Here is a 16,068-nt window from a genome sequence, read left to right on the forward strand (position 1 = left end):
TTTATTTAAATTAACAATTATAAAAATATACATTCAAATCATTACAAAATACAAATCGAAAATAACCTAAATCAATATAGCTCCACACAAAACCCTCACATAATAAAATTTAAACTAAAATAAATTTGAAAAAAAAACCCTTTAATTTATTTAAGATGAAACTCAAATTAATTAAAATTATTTCAATTCAATTAATTAATCGATTCCATTTCTAATCTATTATTAATGCTTCTATAACTTTAATTAATAATGAATTGAGTTTAAAAGAAATCTTTTTGATTCCATTCTATCATTGCCATTTATGATTTTCAAAATTAGATATATCATCACACTAGTTAAACCACCAATTTTCATATTGACTGCAAATCCAACCAATCAAAGGCTTAAAAAATAATTAATGGGAAAGTAGAGAAAAATTAAGAAAAAAGAGGAAAAAAAAGGGAAATATATTATAAACACATTTTAATAATAATGTCTTAAACAACAATTATACAACACAAAATCAATTAAAAATTTTAAACCTTAACAAAGTTAACTACATAATACTAAAACTTAAAAATTAGGCCAACTATATCTTGACTCAATGACAAGAGAATTATGTTGTAGGCATGAAAGTCTAGGTTCAATCTCAAACAACCTCATTCTCCTCCCTTAATTATCAGAAATTGAACTTAAAAATTAGGATATTTTAAATTATACAAAGTCCAATATTTATCCCATTAAAATTAGAGTAATTATAAAACATTAAATGCTTTTAGTTTAAGTAATTATATAATATTAATGTTGTTGAAATATGATTTTTTACTCATGTTCAGCCATATAAATTAGCAATAAATTTATTCAATTGGTAATATTTAATTACTTTCATATTATAAGATTTTTGTTTATTTTAAATAAATCTCTATTATTTTCTTGAGTTCTTATATTTTTTTATATTTTATATCTAACTGATAAAGTGATTCTAACCAAACTAGCTTTTTGTTTTCATTTCAGTTTTTACTTTAATTTTTGAATTGTTATAGTTAAGCTGGGTTTAGTAAATTTAAAACGATTTAAGCAGATATGATGCCCCCTATCAATAATCCTTGGTGGAAAGAGCCAATTTGGATGAAAAGAGAACCCCAATTTCAGAAGAACACGTGCTGACTGCTGCCATCCAACTAATTCAATGGACTGGAATTATTTTCGTGAAAATAATATTAAATATTCCTACAAAAAGAAAACAGCTTTGAATGGCCAACTAAATACTTTAAACTAGTTTTATTTTAGTATCGTTTACAAATTCTTTCTAATCTAAACAATTATACAAAAGCTACAACACAAGTCCACCCTTCCGAAAGCTAAGCAATTAAAACACCTACTTACCCTTTTTTCTTCTTTTGGAAGACGTGTTGTTTATGCTGCTTTTGTTACATTTCGGGCAAAACCAGTCCTCCTTAGGAACATTGTCAAGCGGAGGATCGCAACAATCGATGTGAATGCCGATTCCACAACCTACGGAACCACTTTCATTGCCGCAGATCAGCATGACGTCTTCTCTGTCGCCAGAGCCACAAACTTGGCATGTTATATCATTACTCTCCGAGCTACCTGGTGATTCATGAGTCAAGTCATCGACGATTTCCTCAGCTCGGGTTGTCAAGTTAGTGAATGATTTTTCTGCCCATTCATGAGTGTCGTATAGTACATGTTTCTCCAGGGAGTAACCGGGTTTACAGACGTATTCCACTAGGTAGTCAGCAACAACACAGGGTACCTCGTGTTTCAAAAACTCTTGAACCCAGATATCAACACGTGGCATGCCAGGGCTAACAACTGCAAAATCAACACCAGATTTGAGGAATCTGGTGTAAGGGGGACAAGTTGCTAAAATGTCACCATCCCCGGCTTTCACAACACGCTTCAGAGTATCCTGGTAAAAGGCAGTGAGTCAAGACATTATAACCAACCAACCTTAACCATCTGTTTTAGTTTAATCGAAACAAGACAGTTACAGATATTGAAAAAAAACTGTAACCAGGTTAATAATGCTGAAGAGCATACCAAAGGAGGAGCAATGCATTCTCCGTACACAATAATGCGCATTCCATAAAATGCTCCATGGCCTGTTCTCTCCTTTAACTGACGCCACTTCCTTGGAGCCTCTAAGTTTATTGCACCATCTTCACTAAGGCCATTTTTGTGCCATTCATAAGGCTCCTCTGCCAAGAACTTTCCTGCCTCATTACAAGCACTTAAAAATTCGGGTTTAAGAATCCACCTGCATTCACAGGAAAGTCTAATTCAAATAACATTTCAAATTGAAAATGAATAGTTAGCATAGATGTGAAAACTGCGAGCACAAAGGTTAGTTAATTTTAACAGCATATGTTCTCATACAATCTTCTTAATTGGAGAATGGAACATAGAGGAACTTTCAGTATAATTTCTGTAAGAGCTAAAGGGAACTATGATAAGTCTTCGAAAGTTAGAAATATGTTACCTTCCAGAAGCAGCAGCAGCAAAGAATTTTTCAGTCCTACGAATTGGATCAGGTGCAATGAAATGTGTTGCCTGGTATGACCACTGATGAGAATCTCTACAAAACTTTCCTTTCAAACGCTTAATGACTAACTGAAATTCTTTTCTCTGCTGTCTGTAGCCACTCAATATAAAACATGTAGGCTCAATTTTCACTCTCTTGAAAACCTTTTGGACTGGTTGCATGTCAACCTTCTGAGATTTTATCTTAGTCTTCCATGTTTTGTTATTGGGTTTACCAACTGATTTCCTAGCAATCTCCTTGAGACCAACTGTGTCGCCCTTGCCAGCAGCCCCAGAGATTTCCACTTTTGAAGATGCATTAGCACTGCTTGGTTTGTCATCAGGATGTGGCATGAAATTCTCCTTTTCATTATCTTTGTCATCAGCATTCTTCTCGACACTGGTATTTTCCCCAGCCAAATCATTTTTGGAATTAGAAGGAACAGCCTTCATCCTGGCCTTACCAGAAAATTGTTTCTTCCTTTTGTTTGTTTTTCTCAAGCCACCACTCTTTAACGTTGGTTCACCAAATTCAGAATTTTTGCTCCCAACTGCCCTCTCAGGATCAGTTCCATTTGTTCCATTCTCAGAGGCAACTGGACTCGCATGTACAGCCACTTTGGGATCATGTCTGACATGTTCTGTCTCTACTAACATATCTGCTTTATGCATCACTTCAACCAACTCAGACTTCTCTACTCCAGTCACCTTCTTAGAACCATTGTCATCTTCCTCATCTGGAGCTTGAGTTTCATCTTCCATGAATTGAGTCTTACTAGTACCAATATTCTGACATTTTGTAACTTTTTCAACATCCTTTGCTGCATCCAGGTTAATAGTTGGAGGGCATGTCTCAAGCTCACTGGCACCCTTATGAGCTGCTCTTTCATTATCACCATCCATGGAAATTGTAGAATGATTATCAGAAGCAATTTTGCTTGAGTAAATAGAACCTTTTCTGTTAGCAATGTTACTTAGTTTTGGTCGAGAACCCAAGGTCTTTTTTGCAAGCTTCTTCTTGCTAATTGGTTTTGTCACTGATTTACCATTTCCTCCTTCAACCACATCCAAGTTAAAAGGGATGTGGACATTGTCCTTCCCCAGCTTTCCATCAAGTGAAGGAACCTGAACATCTTGCTGCTTATTGCTAACTGAGTTTGTCACTGATTCATCATTTCCACCTTCAAGCACGTCCAACTTAGAAGGGCTATGGGAATTATCCTTCCCCAGCTTTCTATCAAGTGAAGGAACCTGAACATCTTGCTGCTTATTCTGCAGCTCACCTGGCTCTCCAACCACTTGTAATCGTTCTAGACCGTAATGGCCAATATTTGATCTGCTTGCTGAGGTTGACTCTCTTAACCCCTTGAAGGACATTTGGGGTGACTTCTCATAAGCATTCTCATTTTGCATATCCAGCTTGCCTGCCAAGGTGGACCCTCTATACCCTCTAGGGGACATATCGGGTGACTTCTCATCTCTAACATTCTGTCTGTCATCTGGAGTTACAGATTTAGAGGAAAAGAGATCAGTTGACAACTTGGTAGTCACATAGCCTGCACATGAGCTATGTAAAACATTCGGATAACCAGTCTCATTCACTGGGTAGTCATTAATCTGTAGCTGATCTCCCACCGAGGATGTCGGCTCCAACTGTACAGTATCAAGTGCACTGCCCTTTATGGAACCTTTTGCATTATAACTCATCTTTCGTGATTTAGAGCTACTACCAGAAAGTTCCAAAGCTCTTTTCTGAGGCAATATACCAGCAGAGTCCTCTCCATGACACAAATCGCTTCCTTTCCTTGGAGATCTAACAAAAGAAGCACAGATTCTTTTCTCTGGTTGCTGTATTTTAGAGGAAGAAATGCCTGATACATCCTGAATTTTCATAGCTTGAGGAGAGCCACTAATGTTGCCTGATACCTCCCCAGATAAATTTGGAGGTGTAGCATTTCTTGGAGTTTTCCTGGAGTAACTTATAGCAGTGAACAAATCATTGGATAATGAGGGACTCTTAGAGGTAGATGCCAAGTTACTATCCATATTTGTAGCATTTGAGCCTCTGTTGCCTGGTTGAGCTAGCTTAATAGATGAACCATTCTTGAGACCTGAGTTCTGAAAAGAATTGAGCTCAGGGTCATTAACATCATCGAAGCTTGTGCCTAAATGAGATTTTCCAGGCATCACTAAAACTTCCTTAGTATTTGGTGAATGTCTAGGAATAGTGGAAGTGGACACTTCAACTGTGGAGAGCAACTCGCCAGAACTGGTCATTCCAGCTTTCAAACTATGAGGGCTCCTATTCAGACTCCTTTGTCCAGAAAGCTTCAATGTAGTTTCTTCAGCCTCTTCGTCAGAATCTTTAGCTTCAGCTTCCATCACCTCTAACTCATAGCCACTGTTGAGATGAAGAGATTAGAATATAATTCAGTATGGCTTATACCTATCTTTTTCACTTTTTCTTCATTGGATAAGAGCTGAGCAAATATAAATGAGAATCAAGATGCCTAAGCAAATGCAGAGTTGGTATGCTATGGAGAAACACGTAAAACATTCTCAGAAAGGCCCTTACCTCTTGCTGTAATTAGCTTCTGAAAGAAGCTCCCAATCTCTTAAACTGCATAAAAAGAAGACAAGAAGATTAAACAGCAGCAAAAGAGTCTGCATGTAAATTCTAGTTTCTTCAGCTCCCCAAAAAGAAAAAGCATTCAGTTTTCTGTTTATCAGCAAAATTATATTCTGGAAGCTTTGAAATTTATTATGCTTCAGGACTACAAAGTTCAGTTTTATGCAAACATACCAATCTTCCAACCAGCGGTGGTTGATAAGCTTTATCTTCTTGATTTTCTTAGCAAGCTCATACTTCTCCCCTGCATAAATTAACAATATTTAATAAAATTACTACTGAAAGTCAGTATCATTAAAAACTTCAACACATGAAAACCTGCATCTTAACATTTACTAGAAAAGGCCATCAAAACTGGCTAATAGATGCATGAATAGTTTATATACAAATATGAAACACAGAGGAATGAATAAAAGAAAAAGAGAGCAGGAACGTATTAAGAGTAGACACAAAGAACAAACTCATCATAATAATTACAATGTGAAAAAGATTGACAAGATCTTCACAGGATCCTAAGTTGTGAAGTTTACTTTCACAGCCCTTTGATAAGGAAAACGAAGAAAATCTCACCTTCAAATTTATAGCATATTAGATGAGTAACTTTGCTTGCAACCAGAGGCTTAGAAAATTGAGCACCCATCAAGCCAACCATCGTCTGCAAACACATAGGTAAAACAACACAACATTTTTATTTGCTTTACAATTAATAAAAGTAGTCAACAATAGTGAAGGATAGACCAATACCATAATGTCATCTCGATCTTGCCTTTGATATCCAGTCAAGCATATAATTAAACTTTTAGCACCAGGAATTCCATTTAAATCCCTAAGAGGTCTGTACATAATCTGTCAGAAAACAATGGCAGATTCACAAGTTTACACAGATGATAAGAATAAAGTCCAACTTCATTAAAGAAATGATACAGATCATGACAGCTATTCTGACCCCAAAACAATGACACGTCTCTATGTCGTAGAAGTTGTATGCGTGAGAAATTATCAATAAACTGATCAAATATCGGCTCTAATTTCATCATTTTATTGCAAATGTGCTACACCAATTGAATTCATGAATCGAAAATTCCAAATAGTAGACATTGTATAAAATTCAAAAATATCTTAAACAATTATCAGACAGTTAGCTTTAAAAAGTACTGCAACAAAACAAACTAACCGAAGTAGCATCAACAGGCATTCCAATATCAAAACTATGATCAACCCATAACCCAGTGACAACTGTTTTGCCATCGTTTCGAGCAGCAACACATACAGGATCATCCTACAAGCATGTAAAAGCAGGATTTTCAGCATCTTTTTTTAACAAAAGAATTTATATATAAAGCAAGCACCATTGCTTTAATAGACTTACGTAGACAATCTTATCAACAATCACATGAGTGCAACTCTGACTATACTGACCGACACCAACGCCGCCACCGTTAATTAGCTTTACTCGAACCTTCACAAAAAAAAAAAAGCTTTATTATTTTTTGCTCAAATAAGTACTTCAATGAAACAAAGATTAAGAAGCAGAGCGCTTTGAAGACACCAAAAAAACAACACTAATAGAAGATAACGCGGGATATTACGGAAGTACATTATGTTCGTTAACGGGATCGAAGCCGTAAAGACAAAAACGAACGCCGAGAAACGTTTTCGAGGGAGTATCGGATTCCAGCATCGGATCGGAAACTAGCGTTTAAAAACAGAAATACTAAATTAGGGTAATTTGAACAATAGGGAGATTTTGAATCTATGGGGGAAATAACACTAAAAAGGAGGAATTTAATCAAATGAGTTTAGAAATGATATGAAAGCGAGGGATTAAAAAAGGGATTTTGGGGGGTTTTACAAAACTTGTCGAGGAAGAGAGTGGGAAAATAGTGAGTTTATTATATTCGGGGGGCCGATGCGAGGGAAAATTTTCTTTTCGTTTTGATTTTTTTTTATTTTTTGTTCTAGTGGCGGGAGATGGAAATTTCTTGATTGAATATGGTGTCTCCACGTGGTATAATGACGGAACGATAATTTGACACGTGTAGTCTTGGGCTTTCTGTAGTGGACTGATATCACCGATTTTGAGGGCATCTGATTACTGTCGAAAAGCCCAATCAGAAGTATACGACTAGGCTGAAACTTGGTTTCTTTTTGAATGGTTAAATTCTGCTATTAGCCCTTGTGCTTTTCGGGTTTAATCCTTTTACTTTAATTTGGTTTTTTTTTAGTTTATGTAGTTTTTAAATATTAATTTTTCAATAATTATTAAAATATAAGTATTAAATTCATTAAATTATTATATTTTCAAAATCTGATGCATCGGGCGAAGCTAGGAAAATATTTTAGGGGGCTAAAATTAAATTATCTATATCTTTACAATTTTTAAAGGATTAAATCAAATTTTTATCATTTTTAGGGGGAAGAACAATTTTACCTTTATTAAATTAAATTTTTTAAAAATTTAAAGGGTCAAAATGGTAAATTTTTCATTTTATGGGGGTCGGGGCCCCTGCCAACCCCCTTAAATCTGCCTCTGGCGCCAAACATATTATTATATGTATAATACCATATCAACTTGTTGTTTCCATATATTATTCATTACAAATTTAATTAGAGTGGGTTTGGATGGGCAGTACGTTTACCTGCAGTTAGTGTAAAAATAGTGGTGGTAGTGAAATTAAATATTGTAGCAATATTGTAACGTGAGACAAAAAATAAGTTAAACCCACCGCACTGTACCCCACCATCCATCCAAACTCACCCTTAATAGATTAACTATTGTCATTTGCGTTAAAGGCTGAAATTTCAAAATCTAAAAAGTACAAGAGCTTTGGAAGGATCCAATTAGAGATTAGATAATATGGACCAAAACTACAACTTTACAAATAATATAGGGACAAAATTTAATCAAATTAAAGTATAAAGGTTAAACCATAAATTTCTTAAAGTATGGTGACTACTAGCACAATCTAACACTTATTTCTTTTCTTTTCAATTATTACTATTTGGCTCTTTTAAAGTTAGTTTATCGTTGAGGTTAAGATTGAGGTTGAAAAGTGTTATTAAAAAACTTTTTTAAAAAATGTTTTTGAAATTTTTGATAATGTACCATTATTATCTATAAGTTCTTTTAAAAAGATAAAATGTCTATTTTAGACATAATGTTGTATAAAGTAAATGATTTAATGAATAAATAAAAATGTAATTTTATTGAAAAGCATTTTTTCAAAAGTTAAAAACTAACAAATTTGGCCTTTTAACTTGATTTAAAATCTTAATTCAAAAAAAAATTTGATTTCAAATCTCAACTTAAAATCAATATTTGATTTGAAAAGCTAATTGTTTATATATATATTAATTTGAAATCATGGTTTGGATTAAAAAATACTTTTTTAACTTCAATTAGTGTCTATGATTTCGGAAAAAAATTTAAGCTAATTTAAGATAAAGGTCAAACTTGGGCTTCAATATCTGAGGCTCAAGCTTGCCCCAATACAACTAGACCTAATCATGGGTCAGGTTATTTGTCCATACCCAAAGGCCTATTCAAAAAGTGAGAGGATTTGAGTAAAAATAGGTTTGGACAAAAAAATAAGGCTCGTTTTCTAAACAAATCAGTTATATTACTATTATTTTGTTGTTATTGTTTCAATATTGTATAACTCTTATTTTATTATTAATTTTGCTATTATTTTAGAGATATTTGCTTGCTAAGTTGCACATATCTTAGTGTTATTTAAGTATAAATATTTTTAATATATTTTTAATTTGTTGAAAAACAATTATTTTAATATTTTTAGTGTATTTAATTATTATAATTTTAATTTGTTTTTATATAAAAAAAGTTAAGGACGGGCCAGGTCGGGCTCGGGTTTAGGATTTTTTCATTTGAGTCGAGTTTGGGCAAAATTTTAGGCCTATTTTTCGGGTCGGACCTGGGCCTGGAAAATAGGTCTAAAATTTTACATTAGCCCGACCCATTATTATGTCTACATACAACCCATTTTGTAATTTTTGTAATGTTTTGTTTTGTTTTTATATTATGTAATTTATCACATAAAATTAAATAAATAATAAGATTAATATATTGTTTAGTCCTTAAACTTGACAACTTGTATACATATTTTTTTTTAAACTAATTAATAAACTTGAAAATCGTAATCCAAGTTGTTAATTTTTTTAGGTAACCTCTTTACCACCGTTAACTTTTATATAGTTTTGACCTATGATCTAATGCCACATCTCCAAAATTTTCAATCTCTTATTTTCATCTATCTTTTCTATTTTTATACTCACAAAATTAATTTTTAATTTTATTTTCAATTAATTAATTTTTCTTTTTTCTTTCACACCCTACCATTCCATTTTAAGATTTTTTTTATGGGCGATGCGTTTACCTCTAGTTAAGATAAAAACAGTAATGACGGTGAATTAATTACTACAACGATGAGACTAGTAGTATAAGACAAAAAAAAACTAAACGCACTGCATTGGAACACACCACCGATCCAAAAGGGTTTATAGCTTCAAAACCAATTCAAGTAAATAAAATGTTTTAAAAAATTTAAATTCCGTTTAATGCTTGGATTAAGTATCCAGGGAAGTAATATTTTTACATTTAAATAAAATATGTATTGATAGATCAATCTTCTTCATCTATGGAAACACATTTGGAAGATCAAAATTTAGTTGAATTGATAGCTTGTTCATTTTGTATATTTTTCGTGCTTAATTAGACTTGTTCTTGAATTAGTTCTTGCTAATCAGTAAATATTGTGTTTAAATATTGACAAGGACGAAATTCGGGTGCTTTAAATCAAAGACATGTAAAGAATAGATTAAATTGAAGCGTGGGAAATAGAAGATGGGCCAAATCTTAAATTTGGGGCATTTGAGGGGCTAACCAGATTTTTGACATTGTAAAAGCCAAATTTAGAAAATAAAATTTTATATTATTTCATGTAATTAGTGAGTAGGTGAAACTAGCCTAATTTTAGTATATGATTTATGTATAAATAGGTGATATGGTACACTTGAAGTCACTTGGAATTGAATAGGATTAATTTTTTCCCTTCCAATTTCATGCGTCAATAGCATAATGTTTTTTCATTTTCATTTCCTTGTTTCTTCACAAAATTATTTAATTTCTTTCCAAGTTTCTTCCCTTTCCAACTTTCACCATTTTCATTTAAATCCACTCTATAACCAACCAAAGCATGATTAATTTCATGCTTCACTAAATTCAAATTAGCTTTAGGTCGGTATTCTTTCCGATCAAGAATCGTGAAAAATTGTATACGCACTAAAAATCCTTCAAATTGGTATTCGCAATCTCTTCGGAATATCAGGATTGACAAATTCATCCCTTAAAGTTAACTTGATTTCAATTCAAAAAGCGCATTGGGTTGGAGTCGTTTTGGAGTACAGTTGGGAAGACGAGTCGATCATGTTGTATTAGAATTTCCATGAACAAGTTAAGGGAGATTGTGATATAATTTAAATGTCCTGCGCGGTTGAAGCCGTTAATCCGTGTTAAGTTCTTCAGAACGCAAGGCTGCCTGGGTCTTGAATTGCGAACGCATGTATCGCGAATAGATAATCGATAATGGTTGGTTTGCAAGGCGTATCAGGATCAACTATGAGGGGAAGAATTGGCGGTTAGGACGTTCTTAGCTGTTATAACTAACTTATTGTTTGGAGGAGAAAATTAATTTTTGATGATCGATTCAAAAACTGAAATCCACTGAGTCTAGGGATAAGACTTTTATAACTCTGTTTACAAAAGTCGAATTTATTTCTCAATTTAATTTAATTTTTGATTTATTTAATTGTTTATTTTTGTTATTTGATTTATTTAATTTCTAGTCATTTCAAAACTCCCCTAATCTATTTATTTGTCATCAGGTCGTTTGGAGTCGTGGACACAACTATTGTCACAATTATTAGCACGAAAAAAATTTTGTTCATGAGAAAAACAAGAAAGTTGATCATAATATTCAATCCCTATAGAATCGACCCTACTACTCTTTACTACTGTTTAGAGTTATTTTATGGTAGGAATTATTTTTATTTGGTGGTTTCGACGTCCATCGTGTGTATATCTTTTACATGTTCTATTATGCAACATTAAGAATTTCACCACCCTAATCTCTATCACCAAAAAGACATTAAGTTGATTGAGTTTTAAAGTTGTGTTTTTGAATGACTACATATAAAAAAAATACAATGATTTATGATGCAGCCTTGGGCTTTGGCTTCAGCTGTTTTGCTTTCGAGTACAAGAAGACTCCAGTAAGGTCAGTGTAGTGCCTGCATGCATGCCCACCAGTCTAAACTTAGCATTTTACCAGTATAAATAGGGGTGAGCAAAATCCGATTCGATTCAAAAAACTTGATAAAATTTTTAAATTTTGAATTAAATAGTTGGAGTTATTTGAGTTAATCAAGTTATTTGGATCAACTCAAATAAAAAATTAAGTTTTTCAATTTAACTCAAATATGAATTACACAATTCGAGTTATCCAAAAATCCGAATAAGAAAAGGCAAAACTACGACATTTTGATAAATGTTTACATTTTCTAAAGTTAAAAGTCAAAACCATTAAGTTAAAAGGCAAAACTACGTTATTTTGATAAATGTTTACTCATTAAGTTAAAAGGCAAAACTATTATATTGTTTATGTAGTTAAATAATTTTATACTTCGTTTACTAGTTAAATAATCGGTTCATGTAAACGTAACATTAAGTATAAATAATAAGATTTGTTAACTCGACTTGACTTGACTTAAATTTTTTTTACTCAATTTGATCCGATTCGAAAAAAATTCAATTTGAGTTTGGTTGGTAAAATAGGACTCGTCAACTCGACTAACTCAAAATTTTTTGACTCAATTCGACTTAACTTAATCGAATAGTCACCCTTAAGTATATAGATAAATTTTGTATGTTCATTATTTTTACTACACTAATGACCAAGTTTTTACCGAGGGAGTTAATGGGTGAAACAAGCGTTTGGAAGAAGATAACACTACACCAAAACAGGTCTTTAGCGGCATTTTTTTAGGCATTTAGTGGCGCTTTTTAATGCCACTAAAGGAAGCACCGCAAAAAAGGCCGCTAACGAAAACGTCACAAACGTTTGCAGCGTTTACAAACAAAAACGCCGCTAAAGACCATGTTCTTTAGAGGCGCTTAGGAAAAAACGCCGCTAAAGACCATGTTCTTTGGCGGCGTTTTTCCTTAAGCGCCACTATAGATCAAGACCTTTAGCGGCGCTTTTATCAAAACGCCGCTTTAGAACAAACCTTTAGCGACGCTTCTTGCAAAAACGCCACTAAAAACATAACATTTTAAAATATTATTTTAATCAAATAATATTTATTTTTATGATAAATATTTTATTTTATTTTATTTTTTTAAATTTGAACTTTAAATATACTTTCAAAGATAAATAAAAAATATATTATTTAAATTAAATTTTCTATGAAAATTTTAACTTTAAAACTAAATATAAAAATTAATGAATTTAGTTTTAGAATTTAAAATAATAAATTAATAACACAATTAAAATCCAAAAGTTAGAACTCAAGTTGTCGTAAATATTAAAGTAAAAATAAAAATTTAAAATCAAAACTAAAATAAATAATACATATGAGAAACAGACTGACTAGTTAAACCTGCCTATGACCATACACATTGCCAGGTAATAAAAAATACAATGCAGTCTGCTGCACCATCTGTGCTCTGCAAGTTTCATTGAAGGCATTCCAAACTTTCTTCCCAAGTTTTCCAAACTTGTGTGCATCCCGCAAACTTGCTTCCCAAGGCTGAAACAATGTAGGAAGCAATTTAAGATCAGCTTAAAGAATGTAGACTAATTTTCCCACAAATAACAGCAATCAAAGTAGGCTATGAAAATAATTTAAACAATTGAATTTTGCAAAGTAATCACATCTTTCTTAACAAATTAGTAATTGTCATTGTGTGTCTTTCAATGCAACTAACAATCAAATATAATGTGCTAAAACAAAGCATGTATCTCAAAATTAAGGATACTGATTCATCAAAGGTGTCTTTCCCACTCTGAAATTCAAGAAAAATATCAAAAGGAATTAAGGATAAGACAATTACAAACAAATCAAGACTGCAAAAATAAAATAAAATAAAACATACCCACTATCACCACATAAAGGTAATTAACTCAATAAGGCATACTCAAACAATTAGCCACATAAAGGTTTAACATTCCTAGTAATTGAGGGGGCAAAACAATTGGCTTGAAGCAAATATCGCAAAGGATTATAAAGAACTAATCAAATATCGCACAACAATGTGAGAAAAGGAAATCTTTAATCTATTCAATACCTTGAAGTAATTCTCCACAAAATTGGGATCCCAAGAGTTGAATGCCGATGCTTGGAAGGTCCAATGACTGTTGATGTGGGTGATCCTCTTATACCATGATTGTCAAAACAATGGCTACTAACAGATGAAGAAGACTGTTCAGGATAGGAAATTAGTGTGGGTGATCGACCATTTCTCTATGCTTATCTCTTCTACTATTTAACCATAAACTGCAAACCAACTAAATGCATCAAAAAATATATTGTTGCAGCTCCTGCACATTAATAGGCAAATAGAAAATTAGTGAAGGCCCTAACATCATAGATTTAAACAAGCTAATTATTATAATAACATTAAAACATTAAATATACATACCCTTTTATTTTTTTACTTACAATCAGGAAAACAGACGCAGAAATTTATATGATGTATGCAACCCCAAAAAGAAAAACAGAGAACAAACAGTTCCAACAAATTAATAAACCACACAATCTCATAGACATCTTTTACTTGAAATGCATTATATTGATTCATTAATGGGGAGCAGTGGTCTCTTTTTCCTTCTCGTCCTCTGTTTTGGAGAGGTAACCAGGAATTTTCTCCTTGATTTTCTCCAAAAATCCCTTCTTCTCTTTTGTCTCTCCTTTTTGTTTTTTGTTTTTTATCATTCTGCCAAAAGATGGGGACTAGTCTTTCTGACTGTTGAAATTTAAACAAGCTAATTTATTTGTGGCTGAGCATACAAAATTTTCAAGTCTTCAAGTGGGAAATAAACTATGGTCGGCACAACATTCTTTCAAGGGTATTACTAGTTTTAAACCCTACACTCTCAAGTGGATAAACCTGAAAAACATAGTTTCTATGCTAATAGAACCAGATTCTACATTGTCTACGCATAGTGTCAGCAAAATAAACTGGAGAAAACCTGCAATTTCATATATATACCAATGACATCGAAATTTTAATTTATTTTTAATGTTCTCAGGTTGTTTCCCACTGATTGACAGGCAGAAATTGAAAAAAAAAAGAGTAGACTCGGAGAATAAAAAACCAAGAGTAAAAAGGAAGGAACAAAATCCCTTTGAGATCTAAGGCCTTTTTGTTTTGTTTTTCTTTTTCTACAACATTCCCCCCATTGCTCCCTCAAGAACTAATTATTAGTAATTTAGACAGTCAGAGACTCAATGATTAAAGAATAATATATATATATATAATTCACAGTTTCATACTCCATGTAATTCAACCCATGTTAATGATTTTGCGCCTGGCACTACTTGTTTTAGCAAGTTGCAACCACTGTTTATGCCTTTAAAAAGCTGATTTGCTTGAGAGTGCCTGGAACAAGAGGCAAAGATGTACACTACAAAGGAACCAGGGCTATTGCTTGTGCACAAATGAACTATAATGTCAATACTGTAACATGGTCAATTTAGAATAGCGGGCAACCGAGAAGGCAGATAAGAATATTTGACAGCAATGACTATAGTTTTGTAAGTAGTTCAATCAGTAACACAAGTCTTCTCCTCTGTCATAGCTGACAAAATAGTAAATATCTCTTCAATATTAGGTCTAATGACCTATAACGCTACTCTGAATTCGGTGTTCTAACTGCTAGTTTCGAATTTTTGAAAGAAAAGAAACACAAATATAGATACACATATATTTATCTATTTATCATCGAGCATATGAAATACGAGTTGTCCCACAATTTAAATATTATCATAGAAGCATGTTCTACTATAAGCTCAGTAAAATGGACATTGAACCACGGTCAATATATACTAACGTTATAGGTAATAATCTCCACAACTTCTGCATTGGCAAGCACATGCGTGGGAGAAACAAGATTACCATTGACCTGCAATGAGAAAGTCAAGCATTAAATTGGCGGCATTTGTTGTAGGCTGACACTAGAATTGGAAATTAGCAACATGCAATACAAAAGTACCTTCGCCGCCACCATTTTGTTTCCAATGTCGGTGTGTATCATGTAGGCATAATCAATAACAGTAGCCCCTCTAGGCAAATTTTTAATCTTCCCATCGCAAGAAATATTTATCAGAGCAGTAGTCCCACAAAATTATGGTAATATTTTAGCAGAAATAAAAGCCCAAATTATGGTTTACGAATTATCATACCTCTCCCCTTGGGGTAAAGACGAAGATACGACTGCATAAGAGATCTCTGGTACAAATTCTCTAGAGCTCATGTTGCCAACCAACTCCTCTAAATCCCCGAAAGCTCAGAAAACGGTGTCGTTGGGCTTAGGTTTTTTTGCGGCGCTTTCCCAAAAACGCCGCTAAAGCCCTGAGCATTAGCGGCGCTTTCTTATTAACGCCGCTAAATCCCCGAAAGCTCAGAAAACGGCGTCGTTGGGCTTAGGTTTTTTTGCGGTGCTTTCCGAAAAACGCCGCTAAATCCCTGAAAGCTCGGGAAACGACGTCCTTGGGCTTAGGTTTTTTGCGGCGCTTTCTCAAAAACGCCGCTAATGCTTATTTTCAGCGGCGTTTTCCATAATGCGCCGCTAATGATCGATCGTTAGTGGCGTTTTTTATCCAAACGCCGCTAAAAGCCT

At 33.3% G+C, this 16,068-nt stretch overlaps 1 protein-coding gene and 1 long non-coding RNA gene across 3 annotated transcripts; both read right to left on the bottom strand.

The window, feature by feature from the left end:
- Positions 1-1,233: 1,233 nt before the first annotated feature.
- On the bottom strand, positions 1,234-7,028 carry LOC107946035 (BRCT domain-containing protein At4g02110). 2 transcript variants are annotated; one of them, XM_016880216.2, is made up of 10 exons: positions 6,750-7,028; positions 6,522-6,611; positions 6,327-6,431; positions 5,897-5,998; positions 5,723-5,807; positions 5,327-5,396; positions 5,099-5,143; positions 2,483-4,924; positions 2,044-2,260; positions 1,234-1,912 (listed from the first exon to the last, which is right to left on the bottom strand). In XM_016880216.2, the coding sequence occupies exons 1-10, from the start codon at positions 6,831-6,833 to the stop codon at positions 1,358-1,360; spliced, it is 3,795 nt and encodes a 1,264-aa protein (XP_016735705.2). In that variant the 5' UTR covers positions 6,834-7,028; the 3' UTR covers positions 1,234-1,357. The 2 variants fall into 2 exon arrangements, with proteins under 2 accessions (XP_016735705.2, XP_040962756.1); XM_041106822.1 differs by having other exon boundaries at positions 6,742-6,859.
- A 6,491-nt stretch (positions 7,029-13,519) lies between these two features.
- Positions 13,520-15,723, bottom strand: LOC107946036 (uncharacterized). The gene is made up of 4 exons (XR_001696810.2): positions 15,632-15,723; positions 15,442-15,528; positions 15,280-15,351; positions 13,520-13,767 (listed from the first exon to the last, which is right to left on the bottom strand). It is a non-coding gene; the product is annotated as an uncharacterized lncRNA (long non-coding RNA).
- Positions 15,724-16,068: the final 345 nt, after the last annotated feature.

The sequence above is a fragment of the Gossypium hirsutum genome, chromosome D12 (assembly GCF_007990345.1).
Source record: "Gossypium hirsutum isolate 1008001.06 chromosome D12, Gossypium_hirsutum_v2.1, whole genome shotgun sequence".
Lineage (NCBI taxonomy): Eukaryota > Viridiplantae > Streptophyta > Magnoliopsida > Malvales > Malvaceae > Gossypium > Gossypium hirsutum.